The following is a 24,689-nucleotide window of genomic DNA, read 5'->3' as shown; positions in this document are numbered from 1 at the left end:
AGTCTGTATGGATCTATTAAAAACTTTAAAATATCATACTAGTAAAGCGTCCATTTTTCAAAATAGGAATTAGGGTCTTGAGCCAGGTATCACTCTCTTCTCTACTTCCACGGCAGGCTAATCCCTACTTGGACTCACACATTCTTTGTTAGACATATGATACAGTTTTCTTGTATCCGAAAGCCAGCCAAATCTATTTCTAAAATATATCTCTAATCGCATTAATTTTTCCAACTCCACAGCTATCAGTCTAATCCAAGTCTGCATCATGTCTTTCCTGATTCCCATTTTCCTTTTACGTTGCTTTTGTCTCTATCCCATCCTTTCTGCATCTAGTAGCTTCTATACGTGTAGAAATGGAGTACCCTATATCCTTCATTGTTGTCTGTTTGAACAACAGAAAAAAATTCAAGAGCTTTATTTCTGTATGTTAGGACTCTGCATTACCTAGACACTGTCTGCCTGTCCCTCAACTTTTAGCCCACCGTCATTGCTTACCATGCATCAGACATCTTCATCTTTTAGGTTCACTAATGCAATAATTTTTATTTCAGGATGCATGAATCCTTGGGACGTGCCAGATAATATATCGTATGTGAAAAGAAAACATCAGAATCATAGTTTTATGTCCTCCTTGATTGCTATTTTTGTTGAAAGGTAATGCCTATGTCCATAATATAGATATTAGGTATATAGGAAAGAAACAATAGTTGTTAGATTTTGGCACAGCCTGCTCAAAGTTTTTTACTAATAAAGTCTAAAATAAAAAGAAAGTTTTCTTGAAAGGCACTATCCTAATGCCGCAAGCTGTTTCCTACTGTGAGATTCCAAATATGTTACTCTGCCCAAAACATTCTCTGCCCAAATTTTAATCAGGTTACCTAATTGCTCATGATTTATGTAGTGTCAGTCACAGAGAATGGACGTAACTCCCCAATATGGTTGGGTGCCCTTGTTACATGCTTTCTGTACCTTTTCTTGAAAGTATTAGAGTATGCAAATAAGAATATTTATTAGGCAGTAGTACTTGATATGACTCTTACTAAGCAATACATTTCTTGAGAATTAAAATAATCTATTTTTCTTGCTCTTGAATGACAACTACCTAAATAGAACCTTGGGTAGTAGTTATTTGACAGAGGTTCTGTGAACGATTCTCTGTCCCTATAAGATTCATTTATCTTTTCTCTGATTGATTATGCATTAATTTCATAATTTAACTCTTCAAAGTTCTATCTCAATCCTATCCAGGTTCTTGAGCTATCTCATTGACTCTCCAAACAATCTACACTGTAATTATAGTGCTTTATAGTTTTCAGAGTATAAGTATTTTATGTTCTTAAGTTTATACATAGTATTTTATTATTTTTGGTACAATTGTAAATGGGATTGCTTTCTTAATTTCTCTTTCTGTTGCTTCATTATTAGTGTATATAAATATAACAGATTTCTGTGTATTAATTTTTTTATCTTGTGATTTTACTGAATTCATTTATCAGGTCTAGTAGTTTTTTGGTGGAGTCTTTAGAGTTTTCTATAAGTAATATTATGTTACCTGCAGATAGTGAAAGTTTGACTTCTTCCTTACCAATTTGGATGCCTTTTATTTCTTTTTATTGTCTGATTGCTGTGGCTAGAACTTCCAGTACTATGTTGAGTAAAAGAGGCAGGAGCAGGGCGCCTGGGTGGCTCAGTTGGTTAAGCCTCCGACTTCAGCTCAGGTCATGATCTCGCATTCGTGGTTTTGGGCCCGGTGTCGGGTTCTGTGCTGACAGTTTAGACCCTGGAGCTTGCTTCAGATTCTGTATCTCCCTATCTCTCTGCCCCTCCCCCTCTCATGCTCTGTCCTCTCTGTCTCAAAACTAAATAAAACATTTTTTTTTAAATGGCAAGATTAGACATCCTTGTCTTGTTCTTGATCTTGGAGGTAAAGTCTTTCACCATTGAGTATCATGGTAGCTATGGGTTTTTCATATATGGTCTTTATTATGTTGAGGTATGTTCCCTCTAAACCTACTTTGTTGAGAGTTTTTATCATGAGTGGATGTTATGCTTCATGAAATACATTTTCTTTATATATTGAGATGGTCATATGGTTATTGACTTTCTCTTATGAGTGTGATATATCACATTGATTTGCAAATATTGAACCACACTTGCATCCCTGGAAAAAAAATCCCACTTGATCAAATTTGCATTGAAATTCATCAGAAATATTTGCCTTTTTTTTTTTTTCAGTGTCTGGTGTTTTGCTATCAGGTTAATACTAGCCTTGTAGAATAAACTTGGAAATATTTCTTTCTCTTCTATTTTTGGAAAGTTTGATAAGAATAGGTATCAACTCTATAAATTCACCTGTGAAGTCATGTGGTTTTGGAATTTGGTTAGTTGGGGGTTATTTTTATGACTGACTCAATTTTATTACTCATAATCCCTCTGTTCAAGTCTTCTATTTCTTCCTGTTTCAGTTTTGAGTGGTTATATGTTTTAGGAATTTGTCTATTTCTCTTGGCTGTCCCATTTGTTGACATATAATTTTTTATAATATTCTTTTCATATCCTTTGTATTTCTGGGATGTCAGTGTTATTTCTTGTGTATTTCTGATTTTGAGTTCTCTCATTTCTTGATGACTCTGGCTTAAGTTTTATCAATTTTGTTAATTTTTTCACAAAATAATTACTGATTTGTTAATTTTTTTCCTATTACTTCTTTTAGTTATTTCTGCTCTTATTATTTCTTATTTTTTCTTTCCTTCCACTGGTTTTTGGTTGCTTTTCTTTTTTCTTCTCCTTTAGGCATAAGGTTATAAGCAGTTATATTTAAACAGGTGTTTTGAGGAAACATTGATTTTATTAAAGACGTTGAAAATGTTTTTTTCTGCTATACATTTCTTTAGAGATCACCTAAAAGTAGTTCTTTATGTATTTCACTACTGATGTGAAATCTAGAAAGTACCATATCCTGAGGTATACTTGAAATATAGATATTTTCATCCAGCTAAATTCCATACCTTCCACAATGACTTGTTTAAATCTTCTGGCAATTTAGGTTTTTTCAAAAATTAAATACATTATGTGTTTTTTGCATGATACACCATGTGATATGACCAGAAGGACAATTTTTCATTAAATTCTTTTTGGCTTTTATGTCTTCCCCTCAAAAAAAGGCTTCTAAACATTTATTTATGTAGTTTATTGAGCATCAAATGACTTTACGCACCCCCAAAATGTTGCAGAGACTTTTCTTCACTTCCTCCCTGTTAAAAAGAAAAAATCTCACTCATGAAGCCTTCATGCTATCATTATTAGTTAATATTTTAAGGCATAAACATTTCTTTAGGGATAAGTTCAACATTAATGATTGTAAAATTTTCAAGTCTTTTTGATAACTACAGTTTTAGGTCACTTTAGCTTAACTTAGAGCATCATCTTTGCTCCAGGATGATTCTGTGAAGTGCTTCCGTTATGCTTTCAAAAAGGTAAGAGAAAAGACAAAACCAACTTAAGTTCACATCTGTATGACTTCAATTCCATAGTTTGTTTTATTCTTCCTTGCTTACTCCTCTAGAAATCTTTTAAACAAAGTATCCTTGTCTAAGTTTATTTAGTTAAAATAAGTAAATATTTAAAAATCCACTTAAATTGTCAGGTATAAACTGCCATATCATATAATGAACTTAATTGTGAACTCTTCCATACTGCAAAACTCACTCTTTCTTCAGGAAATTCAGATACTGCATGTGATATGTGATAGATGAAGACCAAATGAGCATGTCCTGGTCAATCTATATGTTCAATATTAAGAAAGTTTGTAATAAAATAAATTCAAGTTATCTGCACTCATTTGACACTTTCAGTGAATCTAGCCATTTTCTGGACCCCTAACTTAGTGCTTCCTAACACTTCATACTGAAAAATAGGGCTTATTATATTTATAAATTCTGAATTTTTCTTAGAGTTAAATGTTGAACATCCAGATAGAGCCTTTAAACTCATAAATAGAATAACAAACAATAAAATCTGACATTTATTAGAAAAAATATACATTTCAGTGATGCAATTTGAATATGAATATAAAAATAAAATTTCCAGGAAACAGAAACATTAATAGCTTTTAATTTGAACACATTGAAAGGAGGTTGGGATGAAAGCAGGAAGTTATTGAACTTATTCATAAAGAGCAAACAGTAATTTATTCTAGTTGTTAGTGTTAATATAGTCTGCAGCAGTGGACAAATCAATGTTAATTGAGTTCTAAAAGGAACACATGCAGGAAGCAGCTTTCACTATTATGAACAGTGGGTACATAGGAAAAGACAACACTGATATTAAATACAACTTAAGTCCTGAATACTTTTATTAACATCAGAAATGCTAGACAGAGTAAAATAAATTATATGTACATTTAAGGTTGTATTATTTTCTTTCCACAGCTTCATTATGCAAACATTTGAACATGCAGCAAAATTGGAAAAACCTCTTAGTGAACAACCTAAAAGCCATCACCTAGATTCTACCATTAACATTTTACTATAGTTCTCATTCATGTTATCTATTCTTCTCTTTAATCACCCATGAATTCATCTATATTTTATTCATTTAAGTTGCAAACATCTCAACAATGCCCTCAAATACTTTAGCATGTAGTTTTTTACTTAAATTTATGTAAAATAAAGCAGATGTATTTCTAGTGTACATTCTGAGTTTTGATGAATGTATACACCTGTCTAGCCCAAATCTCTATCAACATACAGAACATAATCCTCCACTTTAGACTTACCTCCTTATCATTCCAGTCAATCTCCATTTCCACACAAGACCATTATTGTAATATTGTAACTTATAAGAAATATATATATTAGGTCTTCATTCCTATATCTGGCAAAGAGCTCCTAAAACCCTTGGCATTTCCTCTAATGGCAGTGATAAATCTTGCCTTTTTTTTTTTTTTATGTGAATGAGGTGGCTTTTGGACACCACCTAAGAATGGAAGCTGGTTGCCAGTATAGCCAACCAGGTGATGAGAGAATTGGAACTTTCAGTCTTACCTCCTGACCTCCAGAGAAGGGAAAAGGGCTGAATAATTGAGTTCAGTCATCAATGTCTAAGGAATTAATCAAACATACCTATGTGGGACACATGGATGACTCAGTCAGTTAGGCAACTGTTGGTTTTAGCACAGGTCATGATCTCATGGTTCATGAGTTTGAGCCCTGCATTGGGCCTCCTCCACTTGCTGTCTCTCTCTTTCTCGCTCTCAAAATAAATGAGTACGCTTAAATAAAAAACATACCTATGTAATAAAGCCTCCATAATATATGAAAAGAGAACTTCCAGGCTGGTGATCATGTGGAGATTTGGGGAGAGTGGAAGTTCCTTGACCTTTCTTCATACCTTGCCCATGCATCTCTTCTGTCTTTTCCTGAGTTTTATACTTTTATAATAAAAATCTAGTAAGTAAAATGTTTCTGAGTTCTGAGCACCCTATCAAATTAATTGAACTCAAGGAAAGGGGTTGTTGGAACCTCCAATTGTCAGCCGATAGGCTAGAAGCATATGTAACCACCTGAAACTTTGACTGATATCTGAAATAGGGAGATCAGCCTAGCAGTACTGAGGCTTTAACTTGTGGAATCTGATACTGTCTTTAGGTAGATAAAGTTGTACTTGTGTTGAATTATAGGACACCCAATTGGTGTTGGAACATTGCTTGGTGGTATGGGGAAATTTGCCCTCAATACATATATTGAAAACTGGTGCTTAGAACTCATTGAACCACTATGATTTTCTGCTACAATGCTGCATATTTCTAAAAGCGATCAACAATGAAAAAGAAATTATCACTTATTCAACTGCTGGGTTTCTATTCTCCAAAGACATTGATAATGCTTTCTCTCACTGAAAGAAAAGTATTTCAAATTGTACTTATGAACTACTTCTGCACCTTTCTAATAGTTGAGCAAAAACTGGAGTTGTTAAATATGTAAAAGGAGGCTATGTTTACATGAAGATCAGAACATTAGGCCCCTTTCATCACATCTCAGACAGCTAGTTATCCTCATTATGGATGGACCATGGTCACATTCTTGTTCTTCACCTACTTGATTATCTCACAAATTTAGATCCTGTTTTGAACCTTTTGGCTAACTCAATGCCAACCATACAGTAGGTACACAATAAATATCTGTTAAATGGAATAAAAGAGTGACTAAAACAATAGAAAGAATGAGGAGGGAACTAACGTTTACTAAAGGTTTAGAAATGTGACTAGCATTATGCTACATGTTTTTAAAATAGTATCTTGATTTTCTTTAAAACAAAATCCTGCAAGTTAGGCACGCTTTGTGAATGCTTTGTACATGATACAGGCTCAATATACCACAAAAGCCTAACTAAGTGAATTGCTATAACTCCTGAACTGTGCAGGCTGTAATTTACTGAAGGGTTTTAGCCCCCAAGAACATCAGAGAAGCAATTGGATTACTCATGTGCAATAGGCTTAACATTAACCTTTTTATATCCACATATTTTATCTGGACCAGGAAAGAGTAGTTCTAGAAACGTTTAAAAAATATATAAACCATCAGCATTTGATGATGCTAATTGCTCTGTTCTAAAAACTATAAAAATTAGCAACTTTACTTCAGGGTCAGAATTTCTCCTACTCTACTTGGTAAGTTTAAAAAAGTTACAGAATTTTTGATGAGCAAGATACATGAATTTCTAGAATTCCAAGCTGAAAGCAATTCAACCTTAATTTGTTTCAGAACTGCAATGGAAATTTATAAGGATATGCATTTTCATGACCAAGGTGGAAAATTAATTTTAATCAGAATTGAGGGAGATCAGACTGGACCTCCAGTATAAAATAATGTTTTAATACAACAAACGAAAGAATCTCAATTTTCTATTTAAATGCTACTAACAAGGGGAGGGGGAAAAAAGCAAATTAAAAGGGCAAAATGAACAAATGAGTATACAAGATAACACTAAACCAAAAAATACTACACCATTACTACAAACTGCCAGGTTAACATTTATTAAAATCTGGAAATAATTTTCACTGAGTGTAAGGCTGATGTCTGCTCATATCCAGGTTGTCATCCAAGAAATATTTATTAAGCACTTTGTCCTGTGGCATAATAGGAAATTCCCTGAGGACTTGTACTCTACTTATAGTACATTTTATAATGATTGTTGATTACAAATGAGGCCAGGAATTTGTTTTGCAGTAATAATTTAAAATTTGTAAGGCCAGAAATTTATTATTCAAGCTTAATGACTGATTAGCAAATTATATCTTTAAAAATATGTAAGAACTCCTGGTGTTGATTTTGTCAGTTGAATAGTCAACTGTTAGAAATGATTCAAATGTTTCTGGTGTTTGAGTCGTACTGGTTGTTTAAGAGCACATTCACAATATTTAAAGTGATGAATCCATTTATAGACGTGAGTACATCTGTCACTAAATTAGGTTTGTTATTCTAAAATTCTATAAAGAAGCCTTAATTATGGTAACTTTATAATATGGTCAAAACTCTTGGACCAAGTTTGATTTATCTGGAAGGAGGTGTAAGGTATTCTTTGCCAATATGTGCACACTATTCTTCAGTGGCTGCACCATTTTGCATTCCCACCAACAATGCAGAAGACTTCCCCTTTCTCCATGTCCTCACCAACACTGGTTATTTGTCATTTGGATTCCAGTCATTCTGACAGGTACAAGGTGTTATCTCATTATAGTTTTGATTTGCAATTTTCTGATGATTAGTGATGTTCAGCATCTTTTTATGTGTCTTTCTGCTATCTGCAGCACTTCTTTGGAAAAAGTGTCTATTCAGGTCTCTGGCCATTTTGTAATCATGATCATTTGTTTCTTTGATGTTCAGTTATTGAAGTTTTTAAATATATTTTGGATATTAACTCCTTATTGGATATGTCATTTATGAATATCTTCTCCCATTCAGTAGGTTGCCTTTTCATTTTATTAGTTTCCTTAACTGTGCAAAAATTTTACTTTGGTATAGTCCTAATAGTTGTTTAATTTCGCTTTTGTTTCCCTTTTTTAGGAGGCAAATCTAGAAAAATATTAAGGCTGATCTCAAAGAGATTAGTCTATATTTTCTTCTAGGAGTTTCATGGTTTCAGGTCTCACATTTAGGTCTTTAATCCATTTTGAGTTTATCTCTGTGTATGGTATAAGAAAGTCATCCACTTTCATTGCTTTGCATGTGGATATCCAGTGCTCCCAGCAGCACTTAGAGTAGACTTTTTCCCCATCATGTATTCTTGCCTCCCATGTCATAGATTAATTGACTATTATAAGCATGTTTATAAATTATTTTTATATTATACTTTTGTAGTATACCTTGAAATCTGGAATTGTGATACTGTCAGCTTTGCTGTTTCTCAAGATCACTTTGGCCCGTCAAGCTCTTTTGTGGTTCCATATAAATTTTGGTATTATTTGTTCTAGTCTATAAAAAATTTAAAAATGCTATTGGTATTTTGATAGGAATTGTATGAAATATCTTTCTATAGTTTGGATATTTTAATAATAATGTCTTATATAAGCATGGTATAATTTTCTACTTGTATCATTCTTATTTATTTATTTTTAGCAATGTCTTGTAGTCTTCAGGGTATAGGACTTCCATCTCTTTGGTTAAATTTATTCCTAGGTATTTTATCTCTTTGGTACAATTGTAAATGGGGTTGTTTTCTTGGTTTTCTTTTTGGTACTTTATTATTTCTGTATACAAATGGAACAGATTTCTATATGTTAGTTTTTTATCCTTCTAACATTACTGAATTAATTTATCATTTGTAATAGTGTTTTTGGTAATCTTTAGGGTTTTCTATAATATAGAATATTGTCTCTGTAAATAGTCAAAGTTTTACCTTTCTTGCCAATTTGTAAGCCTTTTATTTCTTGTCTGATTGCTGTGGCTAGGATTTCTAGTGCTATGTTGAGAAAAGTGCTAAGAGTGGACATCCTTTTGTTTTTCCTGATCTTAAAAGAAAAGCTCTCAGTTTTCCACCATCGAGTATTATGGTAGGTGTGGGTTTCTTATATATGGTCTTTGTTGAGATATGTTCTCTTGAACCTTTGTTGAGAGTTTTTATTATGAATGGATTGGCATTTTGTCAGATGCTTTTTATGCATCTATTGAGATGGTCATGTGGTTTTATTCTTCTCTTATGAATGTGATATACCACATTGATTGGATATATCAAATCACCTTGGCATTTCTCCAATAAATACTCCTTAATCATAATGAATGATTTTTAAGTGTTTGTTAAATTTGGTTTGCAGTGGATTTCTGTACATTGTCTTTATACTGCAACTTTACTGAAGTCATTTCTCAATTGCCAAATTTTTCTGGTGGAGTCTTCAGGTTTTTTATAAAGAGTATCATGTCACCTGCAAATAGTAAAAGTTTTACTTCTTCATTACCAATTTGGATGCTTTTTTTCCTTTTTCTTGTCTGCTGGCTGTGGCTAGGACTTCCAGTACTATGTGCAATCAAAGTGGTGAGTGGACATCCTTGTCTTGTTTCTGATCTTAGGAGAAAAGCTCAGTCTTTTACTAGTGCATATAATGTCAGCTGTGTGTTTTTCTTCTATTGCTTTTATTATGTTGAGGTATGTCCCCTCTAAACCTATTTTTTTGAGGGTTTTTAGCATGAATGGATATTTTCTTTTGTCAAATGCTGTTTCTGCATCTATTGAAATGATCATATGGTTTTTATCCTTTGTCTTATTGATGTGATGTTTCATGTTGATTGATTTGTGAAAATAGAACCATCCTTGCTTCCTGGAAATAAATCCCACTTAATCATGGTAAATGATTCTTTAATGTCTTGTTGAGGACTTTTTCATCTGTGTTCATCAAGGATATTGGTCCTATAGTTCTTTTTTGGAGGGCTGTCTTTATCTGGTTTTGGTTCAGAAGGGTGAATGCTTTGTATTTTATGCCCGAGAGTGAAAAGATTTTTTGAAGCTCTACATAATATTTCTTCAGAGAAGATTTATGTTTTCCTCTGTTAGTAGAGGAAGATGATGATCTTGACCCAATCAGAGTCTAAACTGAATTGAGATTGTGAAACAGTTTTGAGCATGTTCTGTGAAGACTCGATTCCTACCTGCTCTGACCATATGGATCTCCCAGGATTCTAACTGGAACCTGTATGTTCACAAGGGAACCTCTCCAAGCTAGTAAATAAACTCAAATCTGATTTCTCAGTAATAGAAGTCTGCAAAAGACTCAGCTCTGCTATTGAAGACTTCCCATGGAGCATATTAGCCTACTGCCATAGGCATCATTATTCAGTAAATAGTCTTAAAAGGGAAGCCAGTTATAGTCAGTTTTTATTCTTCCTTTCCTGGGATTTTTGTCTTTTGAGTCTCTAATTTTGCCTCCTTAGCTATACAAGAGTCCAAAAGCTTTGCTGATTTATCTTTCTGTGAAAAGCATCGCCAAACTTGATCAAAGACCAGATTATTTTCAACTTATTTCCTTATACATAGATTCTGTGAGTATCCCTGGAAAAAGAGAAGCTGGACAATATCAGCTCATGTCTTGAATGGTCCTACCTCCTCAGAATATTGGCACATTTATTCCTATTCGTTTCAGCAATAGACTTTATAAAAAATTTTTAATCCATTGTTCCTAACTCTTGGTGGGACCATTTTTCTTCTTCAAACTGTTTCCTTATGCCATGACTTCATTTATTTAATGTATATATCACTAGTGATTATAGGCTATGGTACAGGCACTGTTCTGGGTGCTGGGAATATAGTGATGACCTAAGATCCTACACTGACAGATTCTAGTGTAAGTAATTAGATAATTAAAATATACACTAGTAAGTATGTATGTTGTTAGGTGGTGATAATTCCTATGATGTCAGAAGATACAGGGATAGAAAGTGATAATGCCATTTTACATGGGATGTTCAGAGAGGGTCTATCTGGTAAGGAGCCATTTGATGGCGACTTACATGAAGGTCACAGTGAGACATGTGTATGTCTGGACAGTGTGCTACTGATAGGGAATAGCTCCTGCAAAGCTAAAGAATTTTCATGCCTAGTGATTTTGAGGAACAAGTATACTTGTAGCAAAGGGAGGGAGGTGAGGATTGGTGAGATGACAGAAGTAGCAGTTGGCACATTGGAACCAATTATTCCAGGGCTTCCATTTATAGATTACATTCCATTTACCAGAAATAGAAACCTATGCAGGGGTTGGTAGGAGAGGCTATTTTACATTTAAAAAGATTAACTTGGCTTTCTTATATTTAAAAAGATTAGTTTTGTGATTTCTTCCACACAGTACAAGGGAGACCAGCTGAATCTTTTGTAATCTTTTAGGTGAGATAGGTCAGTGGCCCAAGCACTCTATCTAATGTGGAGTTGAGAAGTGTAGACTTTTGAGCTTAGACTGCCAACTTGGGTTATCATTACTGAATAATCTGGTTAATCTGTGATACCTGAGTCCTGGAAAGGGCAGAAGAGGGTGGAAGGGAAAGGATGAGGAGCAGGTAAAGAGATCTAGACATGGTGTATTTGAGAAGACAGCTGGACACTCAAGTGGAAATGTAAATTACATTCAGAAGCGCAGTGGGTAGGTCCAGGCTGGAACTAAATGTATCGGATAGACAGAATATGCACTGTATTTGAAGCTATGAGATTAGATGAGCTCCTCTAGGAGTTGATTTATATAGAGATGAGTATCTGGTAGGGGATCCAAGGCTGACTAGTGAAGAAGAAAACCCATGATAGAAATACCCTGGAGACCAATGCTAGAATATATTTCACAAAGGTGAGGTGACCAACTGTGTGAAATTATAGATGATGAGAAGTCAGGTACAGTGACTGAAATGTGACCATTCGAATTAGCAGTGAGGGTATTCTGACCTTACCAGGAGCAGTTATGGTAAACAGTGGGAAGCAGAAGACAATAATGAGGGTTCAGAGAGAAAATGGGAGGAGATAAAAAGGGTGGCGAGTGAGACAGTTTGCTGGAGGAAAAGATGAGATCCCTTCTGATGAGATACAAATGTCACTTTTATTTGATGAGGGTTAGTGTTGACCCAGTCTCAGTCAGCAGGATTATGGTTTGGCTCATCTGTGTTGATTGAAATGACTTTATGTCTGTTCCTAGTCTAGTGAATACTCAGTTATTGAACTCAAGATCTCTCTGAGTTGTTTGCTGAAAAAAAGGATTCACAGTATTCTCTTTCAAATATCATGAAAGGTCAGCACCATCTTCTCTGCTGGAAGTGTTCTTGATGTCATAGAATTTGAATCTTTACAAGCAGGCCCAAACCATAATTATGCTAGACAAATTTTCAATGGTTTATGCTGTATTATTTCAGCATAAAAATATAAAGTCTAAGCAATATAAAAAAAGACTTATGATATGCTGTAAAAAAAATAAACTCAGTTAACTATTTTCAAAAAAAAAAAAGTTACCTATCTAGCTGACATCTAAGCAGTTACCTCTACATGGTCTTTCACCATCCATTAATCATTATGATAGCTGTAATATTACATTGTATTTTACACTGATGTCACATTACAAAGATATTCTGAGATGTGTAACAAGATTGTAAGAACCAGTATTTGTAAGTATTCTGTTTATATGATATCTTTATTAACATAAAAGTGTGCTGGGGCTTTCACTAACAAAATACCACAGACTGGGTAGCTTAAACAATAGGACTTTTTCTTAGACTTCTGGCCTCCAGCACTGTAAGACCAAGATATTAGAGTTTGGTTTTGTCTAAGGCCTCTCTCCTTGGCTTGCAGAAGGCCAGCGTCTGGCTGTGTCCTCACCCGGTCTGTCTTCTGTGCACACACATCCCCTGGTGCTTCTTCGTGTGTCCAAAATTCCTTTTTTAAGAACATGTCAGATTTGATCAAGGCCCGTACTAATAATCACCTCTTTAAAGGCTCCATCTCTAAAAAGTCCACATTCTGGGGTACTGGGGATTAGGTATTCAACATACAGAGTTTGCAGGAACACAATTCAGCCCACAACCCGTGGTCATCTGTTGCATGAATGCATATTTTAAGAGAGACGAAAAAAAAAACACTGATAGAGGTAATTGGAAAACCAGTAGGAAGCCTCAGGACTTGAACCAAATAAGAACAAAAAAACTAATCATTAATAAGTAATATTTATTAAACCTCTATGCAATAGATGTGTGTATATGTATATACACAAACACATATATAAATATATATATATATAAATATATATATATATATATATATATATATATATATAAAATTAGTCATCACAAAATGCCTACAAGATAGGTATTATTCCCAGTTCTCAGATAAGGACATTTAGATTCTGAACACAAATTCTGTAATTCATAAAAGATCTTAAATCTATAGAGTTATCTGAATTACTAAGTTTACATTCAACATATAACCACAGCAGAGAGGATAGGAATATACAATATAACTTAGAACATCTGCAATAAAAATAAATGATCTAAAACAGATGAGCTTTAGTTACCTGTAATATTCATTTCTGTGCTTTGCATTTCCAAATGATTAGAGATAAACATGGTTGTACACGACAGAAAAATTTTCACATTATAAACTTAATTCTTTTTTTGATGTTTATTTTTGTAAGAGAGACACAGGAGGGGCAAAGAGAGAGGGAGATATAGAATCTGAAGCAGGCTCCAGGCTCTGAGCTGTCAGCACAGAACCTGACGTGGGGCTTGAACTCATGGACCAGGAGTTCATGACCTGAGCTGAAGTCAGACACTTGAATTGACTGAGCCACCGAGGCGACACTAATTCTATCTATCTTTTGGTGAGTGAATAATTATGAAAGTCTTGGTGCAAATATTTTTAAGATTACATTAAAGTTTTTTCTTCTTTAATGTTTTATTTATTTTTGAGACAGACAGAGCATGAGAGGGGGAGGGGAAGAGAGACAGGGAGATACAGAATCCAAAGTAGGTTCCAGGCTCTGAGCTGTCAGCACAGAGCCCAACATGGGGCTTGAATCCACGAATATGAGATCATGACCTGAGCTGAAGTCGGCTTAACTGACTGTGCCCCTCAGGTGCCCCAGGTTTTTAGTTTTTAAATGTAATCTCTACACAAAATTTGGAGCTCAAACTCCCCAACCTGAGATCTAGAGTGGCACGTTCACCGATGGAGCCAGCCAGGGCGCCCCATAACATGGTAAAAGTTTAAACATCTTTTCCTCAGAGGAAGTATCTAAAGTTTGAGCAAACATGAAAATATTTGAATAGTATAATCTCTTCAAATAAATTTGACTTTTCAAAAATATCTCCTTTTGTGACATACAGTTATGTGTATTCTAGAATTATAAACTGTCCTCTGAACAATGCAAATCAGCAGCCATTACAGTTATGTACATAAGTCAGACTTTGCTTCAATTACTTTTGCTTAGTTTTGAATTCTCAATGCCATTTTGGTAAATCATCAGGTAAGGATTTGTTTAGAGGTCAAATATTTAAAAGCTATGCCTCATAATTAACTTTAGGGCTACAGAAATGAAAGAGGACCGTCAATATGTGTGTCCCATCTCTGTATATTAATCATTTACAGTAATAGATTAGTATTCATAATGACATGTTTGAAATAAATGACAGTTTGTTTGAAGTATATAATAAATTCAAATGTTTAAAAAGGAGAAAAGGTAGGAGAAAAGGTAAGATGACTAGATTTATTTCTAAATATTTACCTTTGAAAAATAATAGACACATTCCAGTGGACTTGTAAAATTTTTATTCAAAATATGAGACATCATCATTAGCCCTTATCTTACTCTTGAAAAATGGAGACAATTATACATGAAGGAAGGGAAACAGAGCTACTTAATTTTAAGCTCAAGTTTCAAAAATCTTCAGAGAAGGCAGGTAAGAAACTCCAGATACTTTTCCCCCCATGTTCAAATATGGTCATATGCCTCATTTCATAAATATTATAACTTATTAAGGATAATAGTTTTAGATAATTTCCCCTAAATCCCGATTTCTTGCTTTAAATGAACATTCCCCAGTAGTGCCACCTTGAAATTCATAAACTGACCTGCAGTTTCTTTTGGAAAAAAAATCTAATCGATATAGATTTAAAGAATAAATATCACACACCCATGGCAAACTATGTTATCACCACCAAATAGAAGTGATCAGGATTTTACAATGAAGAAATTCAGAGTATTTAAGAGTACATTCCTATACAATGACTGGACTTAACGAAAGTATGGGCCTTCGTATAACAGACTGTGAAGAAGACCCTGAAAAGGGGGGCAGCCTAGCTATATACGCTAATTGTAATCAAAACTCCTCAGACCTAATAAAATTCCTAGGAAAGGGATGAAAAGTGCTTTCCCTAATGTGAACTATAATTAGACAGTATTGTCTGTTGGAAAATCACCAACTCAGTAGTTGACCCTAAGGTGGAGGCAAAAAACAGAGGACTTTGTTATTACTTATTAGGCACAGGAAGGAGACTCCTTTTTTTTTTTTTTTTAAATAAGGAGACTGATTAAATGTGAACCATAGCTGCCAAAAGTGGGGTAAACTATCTGCACTCTAAAATGGCCATACGTTGTATACTTCCAGTTAGTTCTGATGTCACAGAGAAAGAGACCACCATACTTAAAATAACGAGATGAAATACAAAAGGTGTTTACAAAAGTAAAGCAGTAAGAATTTAAAAAATCAAAATAACAAAACCCTGCGATAATGAATTTGTACAAAAATCATGGTAAGGCATTAAAAAAAACGTATACAGCAACAGTGCAAATGGCAACCATGCCGGGTCCCGTGTACAATGTCTTCAGTGCAGTGCAGGTTTCTTCTCAGCAGCCACCTACGAGGAACTGAAGAGTAGTGAATGTACACCATGGACGGTTCACAACACCGTAAGTGTGGCCAGTGCCGTAATTCGTGGTCGTTGGCTGAACGAGGCAGCCACCAGACTTGTTTTCTTAATAAACAATTCCTCACTACAAAGTTCTGGTCCACAGTGAACTTGAGTGATCTTTACGGACCTCCTTGGTTTTTTTTTAACTCTTTGCTTCCTTTTACAACTCCAATGTCTGATAGGCAGCCACTAAAATAAATCCTTTCTCTTTACAACTTCCCTTTTCCTTTTCTATATGGTGGACCCTATGTAAACCTAAAAACATATGGTAACTTAATATACAAGGTTTCTCAAAGTGCAAAATGTGTTACATATAATTTCATAGGCTTCATTTAAACAAAGCATTTTATACAATACAGTACAGTTTGAGGTTTCTGCTCATAAATTACACCACTCAACAGACAATTACTATAAAAGCCTGGCCAACTCAAAGTAACCGATGCCTTCTTACACAAGATTTATACACTTGAACTGTACACGCTTTGTTCAGACCAAAAAAACGTAATCTTATACTTATCACATATGTACATATGTAGTTTAAAATACTATTTAAATGCTTATATATAGCTAGACAATCTCACAAACCATGAACTACTGTTCGGTTTCTGGTTTGCACACAAACACTGTATACAATATTACAAAAAAGTAATTTGCAAAAACTATTTTATCTCTTTCTGCAAGATCTGCTCACCCTGTAAGTCTTTTGGAAGGGCTCTTGTCCGCTGCAGAACCAGGCTAAGTTCTTCAATGACCTTGGATGGTAACTTACTATCAGAGTCTAAAACAGCTTTGCCATTCCTGTCCTCAGTCTTCCTCAACGTCTTGAGGGCTTTCTGGCTTTTCTGTTGCCCGTGAGGGACCTCAGCCTCTGTGTCCTCCAGACAGTTGAAACTCCGATGTTTTCTGGTTCGAGTTCGAAGTTTCTCGTCCTTGTGCTCCAGGCACTGGGCCACCATGGAGGCTCTCTCCCTCAAGTCGCCGTCCCCAAACTCTTGGTCATGCTTTTCACTGAGCCGCAGCCGCTCCAGCTCTGCTCTCGCACTCTGAAAATAAAATACAACATCGCAGGGGAAAGCAGGGTTCCTTGCAATTTACACTGAAAACATATTCTACAGAAATGTGGCTGTTCCTAATTTTGAGCTTATTTCTATGATTTAGGTTCTAACTACTTTGACACAAGTGGCATGTTAGACACTTACTGACCAAGAAATCGATACAGTCATCTCAATCAACTGAAAGACCATGGAAATTCATTTTAAGATACACTCAACATATAGCTTCAAAGAGGTCTCTCAAGGTTATTCAGATTGACTTTCATTTTTTTAAATTTTATTTAAATCCAAGTTAATTAACGTATAAGTGTAATAATGGTTTCGGGAATAGAATTTAGTGATTCATCACTTACATAAAATACCTGGTGCTCATCTCAACAAGTGTCCTCGTTAATGGCAACTGCCCATTTAGCTCATCCCCCCAACACCCTTGCAGTAACTCTCAATTTGTTCTCTGTATTTAAGAGTCTCTTACAGTTTGCCTCCCTGGTTTTACCTAATTTTTCCTTCCCTTTGCCTATGTTCATCAATACCACGAGTGAAATCATATAATATTTTTCTGACATTTTGCTTAGCATGACACATTCTAGTTCCATCCACTTTGTTGTAAATGGCAAGATTTCATTTTTTTGATTGCCAAGTAATATTCCACTGTATATGTATATGCCACCTCTTTTATCAGTTAATGAACATTTGGGCTTTTCCCATAATCTGGCTATTGTTGATAGTGCTGCTAGAAAGATTGGGGTGCATGTACCCCTTTGGGTCAGCATTTTTGTATCCTTTAGATAAATATCTAGTACTGCAATTGCTGGATCATAGGGTAGTTCTATTTTTAATTTTTTGAGGAACTTCCATACTGTTTTCCAGAGTGGCTGTACCAGCTTGCATTCCCTCCAGCAGTGCAAAAGAGATCTCCTTTTTCCGCATCCTCACCAACATGTTGTTTCCTGAGTTGTTAATGTTGGTCATTCTGACAGGTGTGAGGTGATACCTCACTGTGGTTCTAATTTGTAGTTCCTGATGACGAGTGATATTGAGTATCTTTTCATGTGTCTGTTAGCCATCGGGATGTCTTCTTTGGCAAAGTGTCCATGTATTTGCCCATTTCTTCACTAGACTGTTTTATGGGTACTGAGTTTGATGAGTTCTTTATATATTTTCGATAGGAACTCTTTATCTGATAAGTCATTTGGCAAATATATTCTCCCATTCCTCCTGCTGCCTTTTAGTTTGGTTGATTATTTCCTTTTTGTGCAGAAGCTTTTTATCTTAATGATGTCCCAACAGTTCATTTTTGGTTTTGCTTCCCTGGCTTCCAGAGACATGTCTAGTAAGAAGTTGCTGAGGCCAAGGAATTGACTTTAATTTCAAACTTGCCTCTTCTAATTCATTTTGGCTTAAATGTGTCATATTTGTGTATGTGAAATTCCTACAGTGACATGTCTCTGGTGATATGAGGTGGGGTATGCTCTAGACTTGGACTACAGCCCCTCTTTGAGACTCACAGTACGTATCAGGTATACTGAAAAATGCTGAGAAGTTCTATGGCAGAGAAGTTTCTTCTTTTCCTCCTCTTCCAATACCTGACCAGTGAAATACTTCCTCTCACACAATGTCTTTTAGAATTCTGCAGCTGCATTTCTGAAAATACTGAAATAACTATATGTATGTATTGCCTATATATATGTATTAAATGTACAAACTAAATACATTACTAATATTAAGCATATAAATAATACTACTAATTATATCAAATATATATATTTAAGTATTAAAACCCACTTTTGGATCCAGGAATTAGAATGCACTTTCATTCACTGAACTACAGAGGTGTGCTTTCTTAACTAGTGTTCAGGATGTCTTGTGACTGGGCAATTTCTGGCATACAGAACTTTCATCAGATTATCAAAAAGTACAACAATTTAAGTGTAAGAACGAACAACGGAGAATCAAGCATATGGTAGTATGGAGTCACTGAGCAAGGAAGGATACCGGATAAACTGGAATAGAGTGTAGGTGGAGTGGGAAAAAAAAAAAGTTATTTTTCTTTTTACAGGAAGCAAGGATTGAAGAAATGTTTTCAAAATGTCCCCAGTAAAAGCTGCAAAACCTAGAAAGCAAATATCTGAAGGAGAATTTATGTTAAAATGTTGAAACAAGATGCACTGTTAATCTAGTATTATGAAACTGAGTAGCATAAATGGAAAAGATATTCAATATAATTAAGTTTAAAAGACAACTCCCACCTTTCTCTATTTTTCTCTCTAGCGCTTACTATTGTGATGATCTGAATGCCCTGCTACAAAATCAACTCAGTGAAAGCAGAGGGTTTTAGTTCACTGAAATGTGAACCTGGTATAGTGCCTGTAACATAGGAAATGATCACTAGCTTTTGGAGTATTGCATAAAGGTTTAAAATTTTTCAAATATATAACACTGCTTTATTTTCCTAAGTTCCATTCAATCCAGACATGAAATTACAACACAAAAATGCAGACTGAATATAAATATTTTCATAAGTATATTTTATACACTTTTTTAAACTTGGAATTTTGTGAAAAAGTTATGCTTATAGCTCTCATGTAAATACATTTCTTGTACCCTAAAAACTTATGAAATATTTAGTACCTAGCTTAATTCTAAAGTTTCATTAGACTTTGTTAAAAAATGGAGACAGTGGTGATGTTTGCACCATGTGAATATAATTAATGCCATTGAACTATACACTCAAATAGGATTAAAATGAACAGTTTTATGTTATGTATATTTTACCAAAACAAAATAGCCCTACCCCAAAATGAAAGATTAATGAGAATGATGGGTAACCAGCATAGGGATATAACTGAGCGTTTATAAATAAATATTAATCATGGTAAGATTTACCTGGCATCTATTACCTGGGGAAAATTAAGGAGTAACATAGACTTTTTAAAATTGAAGCACAGTCCACACACAATGTCCCACTAGTCTCAGGTGTACAAACAGTGATCTGACAAGTCTGTTAGGCTCCGCTCGCCCCAGGTGTACTGCCACGTGTCATCCTACATCACTATTCAACTATCACTGACTATATGTGCTGTGCTTTTACTCCCATGATCTAGTCATTCCATAACTGGAAGCCTGTATCTCCCTCTCCCCTTCACCCATTTTGCTCATTCCAAGGACGAGGCAACCATCAGTTTGTTCTCTGTATTTATGGATCGGCTTCTGTGTTTTGTTTTTTAGACTCCACATATAAGTGAAATCACATGGGATTCGTCTTTCTCTGACTTGCTTCATTTAGCATAATATCCTCTACGTCCATCCATGTTGTCACTGATGGAAGATTTCATTCTTCTTAGGGGTGAGTAATATTCCACTATATACATACGTACCACCTCATCCATTTATCTCTGGACATTTGGGGTGCTTCCATAACTTGGCTATTATAAAAAATGCTTCAATAAACATAGGGGTACATTTATCTTTCTGATTTAATGTTTTCATTTTATTGGATAAATACACATTACAATTACTGGATAGTATAGTATTTCTAATTTTCTAAGGACTGTCCATACTACTTTCCACAGTGGCTGCACCAATTTACATCCCCCAAAACAGGGGAGTGTGCACCTGGTTTCCTTTTTCTCCATAATCTCATCAACACTTGTTATTTCCTGTCTTTTGGGCACCAGCAATTCTGATTGGTGTAAGGGGCTATTTCATTGTGGTTTTGATTGGCCTTCCCTGATGATTAATGACATTGAGCATGTATTCATCTGTTGGCTATCTGCATGTCTTCTCTGGAAAAATACCTATTCATGTCCTCTGCTCATTTTTAACTGGATTATTTTGGTGTTAAGTTCTAAAAGTTCTGTATATTCTGGATATTAAAACTTGGATATTGGAAATATGTACAAACATGTTCTCTCAATCAGTTTTTCTTCTGTGGGCTTCCTTTGCTAGGCAAAAGCTTTTTATCTTGGTATAGTCTCAATAGTTTATTTTTGCTTTTTTCCCCCTTGTCCAAGGAGATGAACCATAAGGTATGTTGCTAATGCCAGTGTCAAAGAGATTATTGCCTATGTTTTCTTCTAGGAGTTTATGGCTTCAGATCTCACATTTAAAGTCCATAATCCTGAATTTATTTTTGTGTATAGTGTAAGAAAGTGGACAAGGTTCACTCTTTTGCAGGTAGCTATTCAGTTTTCAATGCACCATTTATTGAAGACACTGTCGTTTTCTCACTGTGTATTCTTGCTTCCTTTGTTGCTTATTAATTGACTGCATACGCACAGGTTTATTTCTGGGCTTTCCATTCTGTTCCACTGATCTATGTGTCTGTTTTTGTGCCAGTACCAAACTGTTTGGTTATTATAACTGTAATATATCTTGAAATCTGGGATTGTGATACTTTCAGCTTTGTTCGTCTCAAGACTGCTTTGGCTATTCAGGGTCTTTTTGTGGTACCATACAAATTTCAGATTTCTACTAGTTCTATGAAAAATGTTATTGGTATTTTGATAGGGATTGCATTAAATCTGTAGATTGCTTTCAGTAATATGGGCATTTTAACAGTATTGGTTCTTCTAATCCATGAGCACAGAAATTCTTTCCATTCATTTGTGTCATCTTTAATTTCTTTCATCAGTGTTTTATAGTTTTTGGAGTGTAGATCTTTTACCTAGTGGTTAAGTGGTTACTCTGATATATTTTTGGTGCAATTATAAATGGGATTGTTTTTTTAAATTTCTCTGTTATTTCATTAGTATACAGAAACAGCATTTTAACAATCCATGAGCATAGAATGTCTTTCATCTATGTTTCATGTTTTTCAGAGTAGAAGTCTTTCACTTCCTTAAGTTTTCCCAGTCATTTAATTCTTTAATTGCAAATGGAACAGTTTTCTTAATTTCTTTCTGCTACTTTGTTATCGGTGCATAGAAACAGATTTTTGTATATTAATTTTGTATCCTGCAACTTTACTAAATTTATCACTGCTAAGAGTTTTGGGTGGAGTCTTTGGAATATATAAACACACACACACACATATATATAATCACGGTAACAGTTCTCATGATCTTTCAACCATTAGCAGATAGACTTCAGGATTTTCTTAGATGTTGAATTTTAGAGGCTAAGTATTCATGCATGTAATGCTAAAATTTCAAGTAAACCTTAATATTAGCCTAAGAGAGGTAATCTTATATGATAATCTTATATGAAGGTGGGGTCACATGATGGAAGTGACCTGTTAAGAGGATGGGTCAGTGAGGCTTTTCATGAAGCATGGTGTGCTAGAGTGCCTTGCATGTTGTGAGGAAGGGACATTGTTTATGTCTTGAAAAGATAAGGCACAAGTAATTTAAAAAGGAAGATAGAAGGGGCACCTGGGTGACTTAGTCAGTTAAGCGTCCAACATTGGCTTAGGTCATGATCTCAGTCTGTGGGTTCGAGCCCCGTGTCAGGCTCTGTGCTAACGGCTCAGAGCCCGGAGCCTGCTTTGGATCTGGTGTCTCCCTCTCTCTCTCTCTGCCCCTCCTCACTTATGCTCTCTTTCTCTCTCTCAAAAATAAATACACATTAAAATGTTTTTTAAATAAAATAAAAAGGATAGATAAGGTATGAAATTAGAGGAGCAAGAGGTAATGTGGTTCAGATGATGTCAGTTTGCGCCAGAATAGGTTTAGAGAAAACTAATTTTTTGAACAGAAGTGATGTGAGAAGGAATCGTTTCTCTGCAGAGAGTAGTTCCTAATGTCATACATAGGCAGAGCATGGTGCAGGGATGTGTTCTCGGAGCAAATCACTTACACGGCGTTAGTCTGTGCCATTATATTTTCCATTATATCCAGATACAGGCTAATGGTTATGGAGGTCTCACAATACCAAAACATATAATGATCAATATGTATATTACAGCAGGAATACTCTTCAATAACTTTCACTACTAAGTTCACTGATAAGTTGATAATCTCTATGCTATAAAATATGTAATCTGATCACTAGTTTACTCAAAATGCTTTAAATGCATTATTTACAGTAAATAAACATGATTACTTACAGTATAAAGTATATTATAAAGGACAAGGTCACATAAATGGGAATTTGGACTGGAACCCCATGTTGGCCTGTCTGAAACAAATGTGACTCTTTATGTGCTCCTGGATGCTGGCAGGGGAAAGAAGTACTTAATGGGTAAGATTCTAGGTCACCATTTCCTGCTTGAACTGCTCATCATTCTTCATTGCTCATTATTTTTGTTTACAAATGAAATTCTTTGAAAAAAATTTTTGAAACTATCCCGTATCATCTTCCAAGTTCCTTATTATTTTGATTCAAATATTCACTACGTACTAAGCATTATTCTAATAAATTCTCAAGTATGCTATCACCGAACCCTCCCAACAGCCATATGATAGAGCCTTTTATTGTCCCTACATGCCTGCAGATCAAGAGGCACCCAAAGCACAGCCAGGATCTAGTATGTGCATTCTTTTCTTTTTAATGTTTATTTCTGAGAGAGACAGAGCACAAGCAAGGAAAGGCAAGAGAGGGAGACACAGAACCTGAAGCAGGCTCCGAGCTGTCAACAGAGAGCCTGACACGGGGCTCAGACTCAGGAGCCATAAGATCAGGACTTGAACCGACTCAGCCACCCAGGTGTCCCTCTGGTTACTATATGCATTCTTAAGCACCATGTTTGCCTCTTCATGTGCGATTTCCTCTGACAACTTACTTTCCCTGGCTTATTCAGCTAGCTCACTACTAATTCACTAATTTAATTTCAGAGGTGGATTTTTCCAGGATGACTTCCTGCCTGAGTGAGGTATTTTCCTCCAACTTTCAATAGAAACTCATGAAACCCAGACATGAAATGGGGTATTACCAAATGGCCAAAGCACCAAATTTGCCAAGCTGTCAATACCTTGTTTGAAAAAAAATTCTTGAATACATCCATTGATGTGATGATACATTTTTTTCTTATGACTATATGCTATTTAGCAGTATTTTAAGCCATTTTCTACTTTAGAAAAAAGGATCAAAAGTGATTAATCATTTTATAAATATATTTTATTTACATGAATGTAATTCTATAACATTTTAATGGTTCATATGAAATTTTCAATTTCTATAATTGTGTTTTAATGCTTTTTAACTTCCAATGTTTTTCCAACTTCGGAGCATTTAAAATCTTTCTCTGCCAAATTTGTTGAATCACCCCATTTGCAAAGATTACAAAAAGGTTAACTTAGTTTAATTACTTGCGATTTTTCTAGCAGTTAATATTTCATGGAATTATTTTAAGAGCCTATCACAAGTTCTTTATAGTTTGGAGTTTATCAGTTTTCTGATCTTAAGTATGCTAAAAAAGAAAAAAATTTGTATCTCAAATTTCTGGATTTGAGATTAAACTATTATACTATATATTTAGTCATCATCTTAATTTTATACTGGATACAGGCTAATGTCTTGTGTCTTGGTCCTAACAGTTTACCTTTTGCTTTGCTCCATTATCTCATCCTAAGGCAATGTCAGAAGAAGCTGGGGTAACACGTCTGCCTCGTTTGTTTAAACTGTGTTTCCCAATGTGGGTTCCTGGGAAATGTGACTCTTAGAATTCTGAGATTCTAGATTAGCTTAGGAACCCATAATTATGCAGAACACTTAAAAAAAATTTAGATGCAAGTGGAGAAGAACTGAGCAAACAGCGAAGGAAATAAACCA

General features: G+C 34.9%; 1 protein-coding gene across 2 annotated transcripts in view; it reads right to left on the bottom strand.

The window, feature by feature from the left end:
* Positions 1–3,217: 3,217 nt before the first annotated feature.
* Positions 3,218–24,689, bottom strand: part of ARAP2 (ArfGAP with RhoGAP domain, ankyrin repeat and PH domain 2) — a 188,381-nt gene continuing 166,909 nt past the window's right edge. Inside the window, exons 32-33 of one of the 2 annotated variants that reach the window (XM_029947657.1) lie at positions 16,619–16,970; positions 3,218–3,257 (exon numbers count right to left, since the gene is read on the bottom strand). In XM_029947657.1, coding sequence (XP_029803517.1) covers positions 3,247–3,257; positions 16,619–16,970 — 363 coding nt within the window. In that variant the 3' untranslated portion in view covers positions 3,218–3,246. Of the gene's footprint in view, positions 3,258–14,761; positions 15,884–16,618; positions 16,971–24,689 lie in introns of those variants that run through there. The other variant, XM_029947648.1, reaches the window with a different exon arrangement.

This window comes from Suricata suricatta, chromosome 1, assembly GCF_006229205.1.
Source record: "Suricata suricatta isolate VVHF042 chromosome 1, meerkat_22Aug2017_6uvM2_HiC, whole genome shotgun sequence".
In the NCBI taxonomy this organism is placed as follows: Eukaryota; Metazoa; Chordata; class Mammalia; order Carnivora; family Herpestidae; genus Suricata; species Suricata suricatta.
Note: the sequence above shows the minus strand (reverse complement) of the source record. Positions and strands in the feature narration are given on the sequence as shown.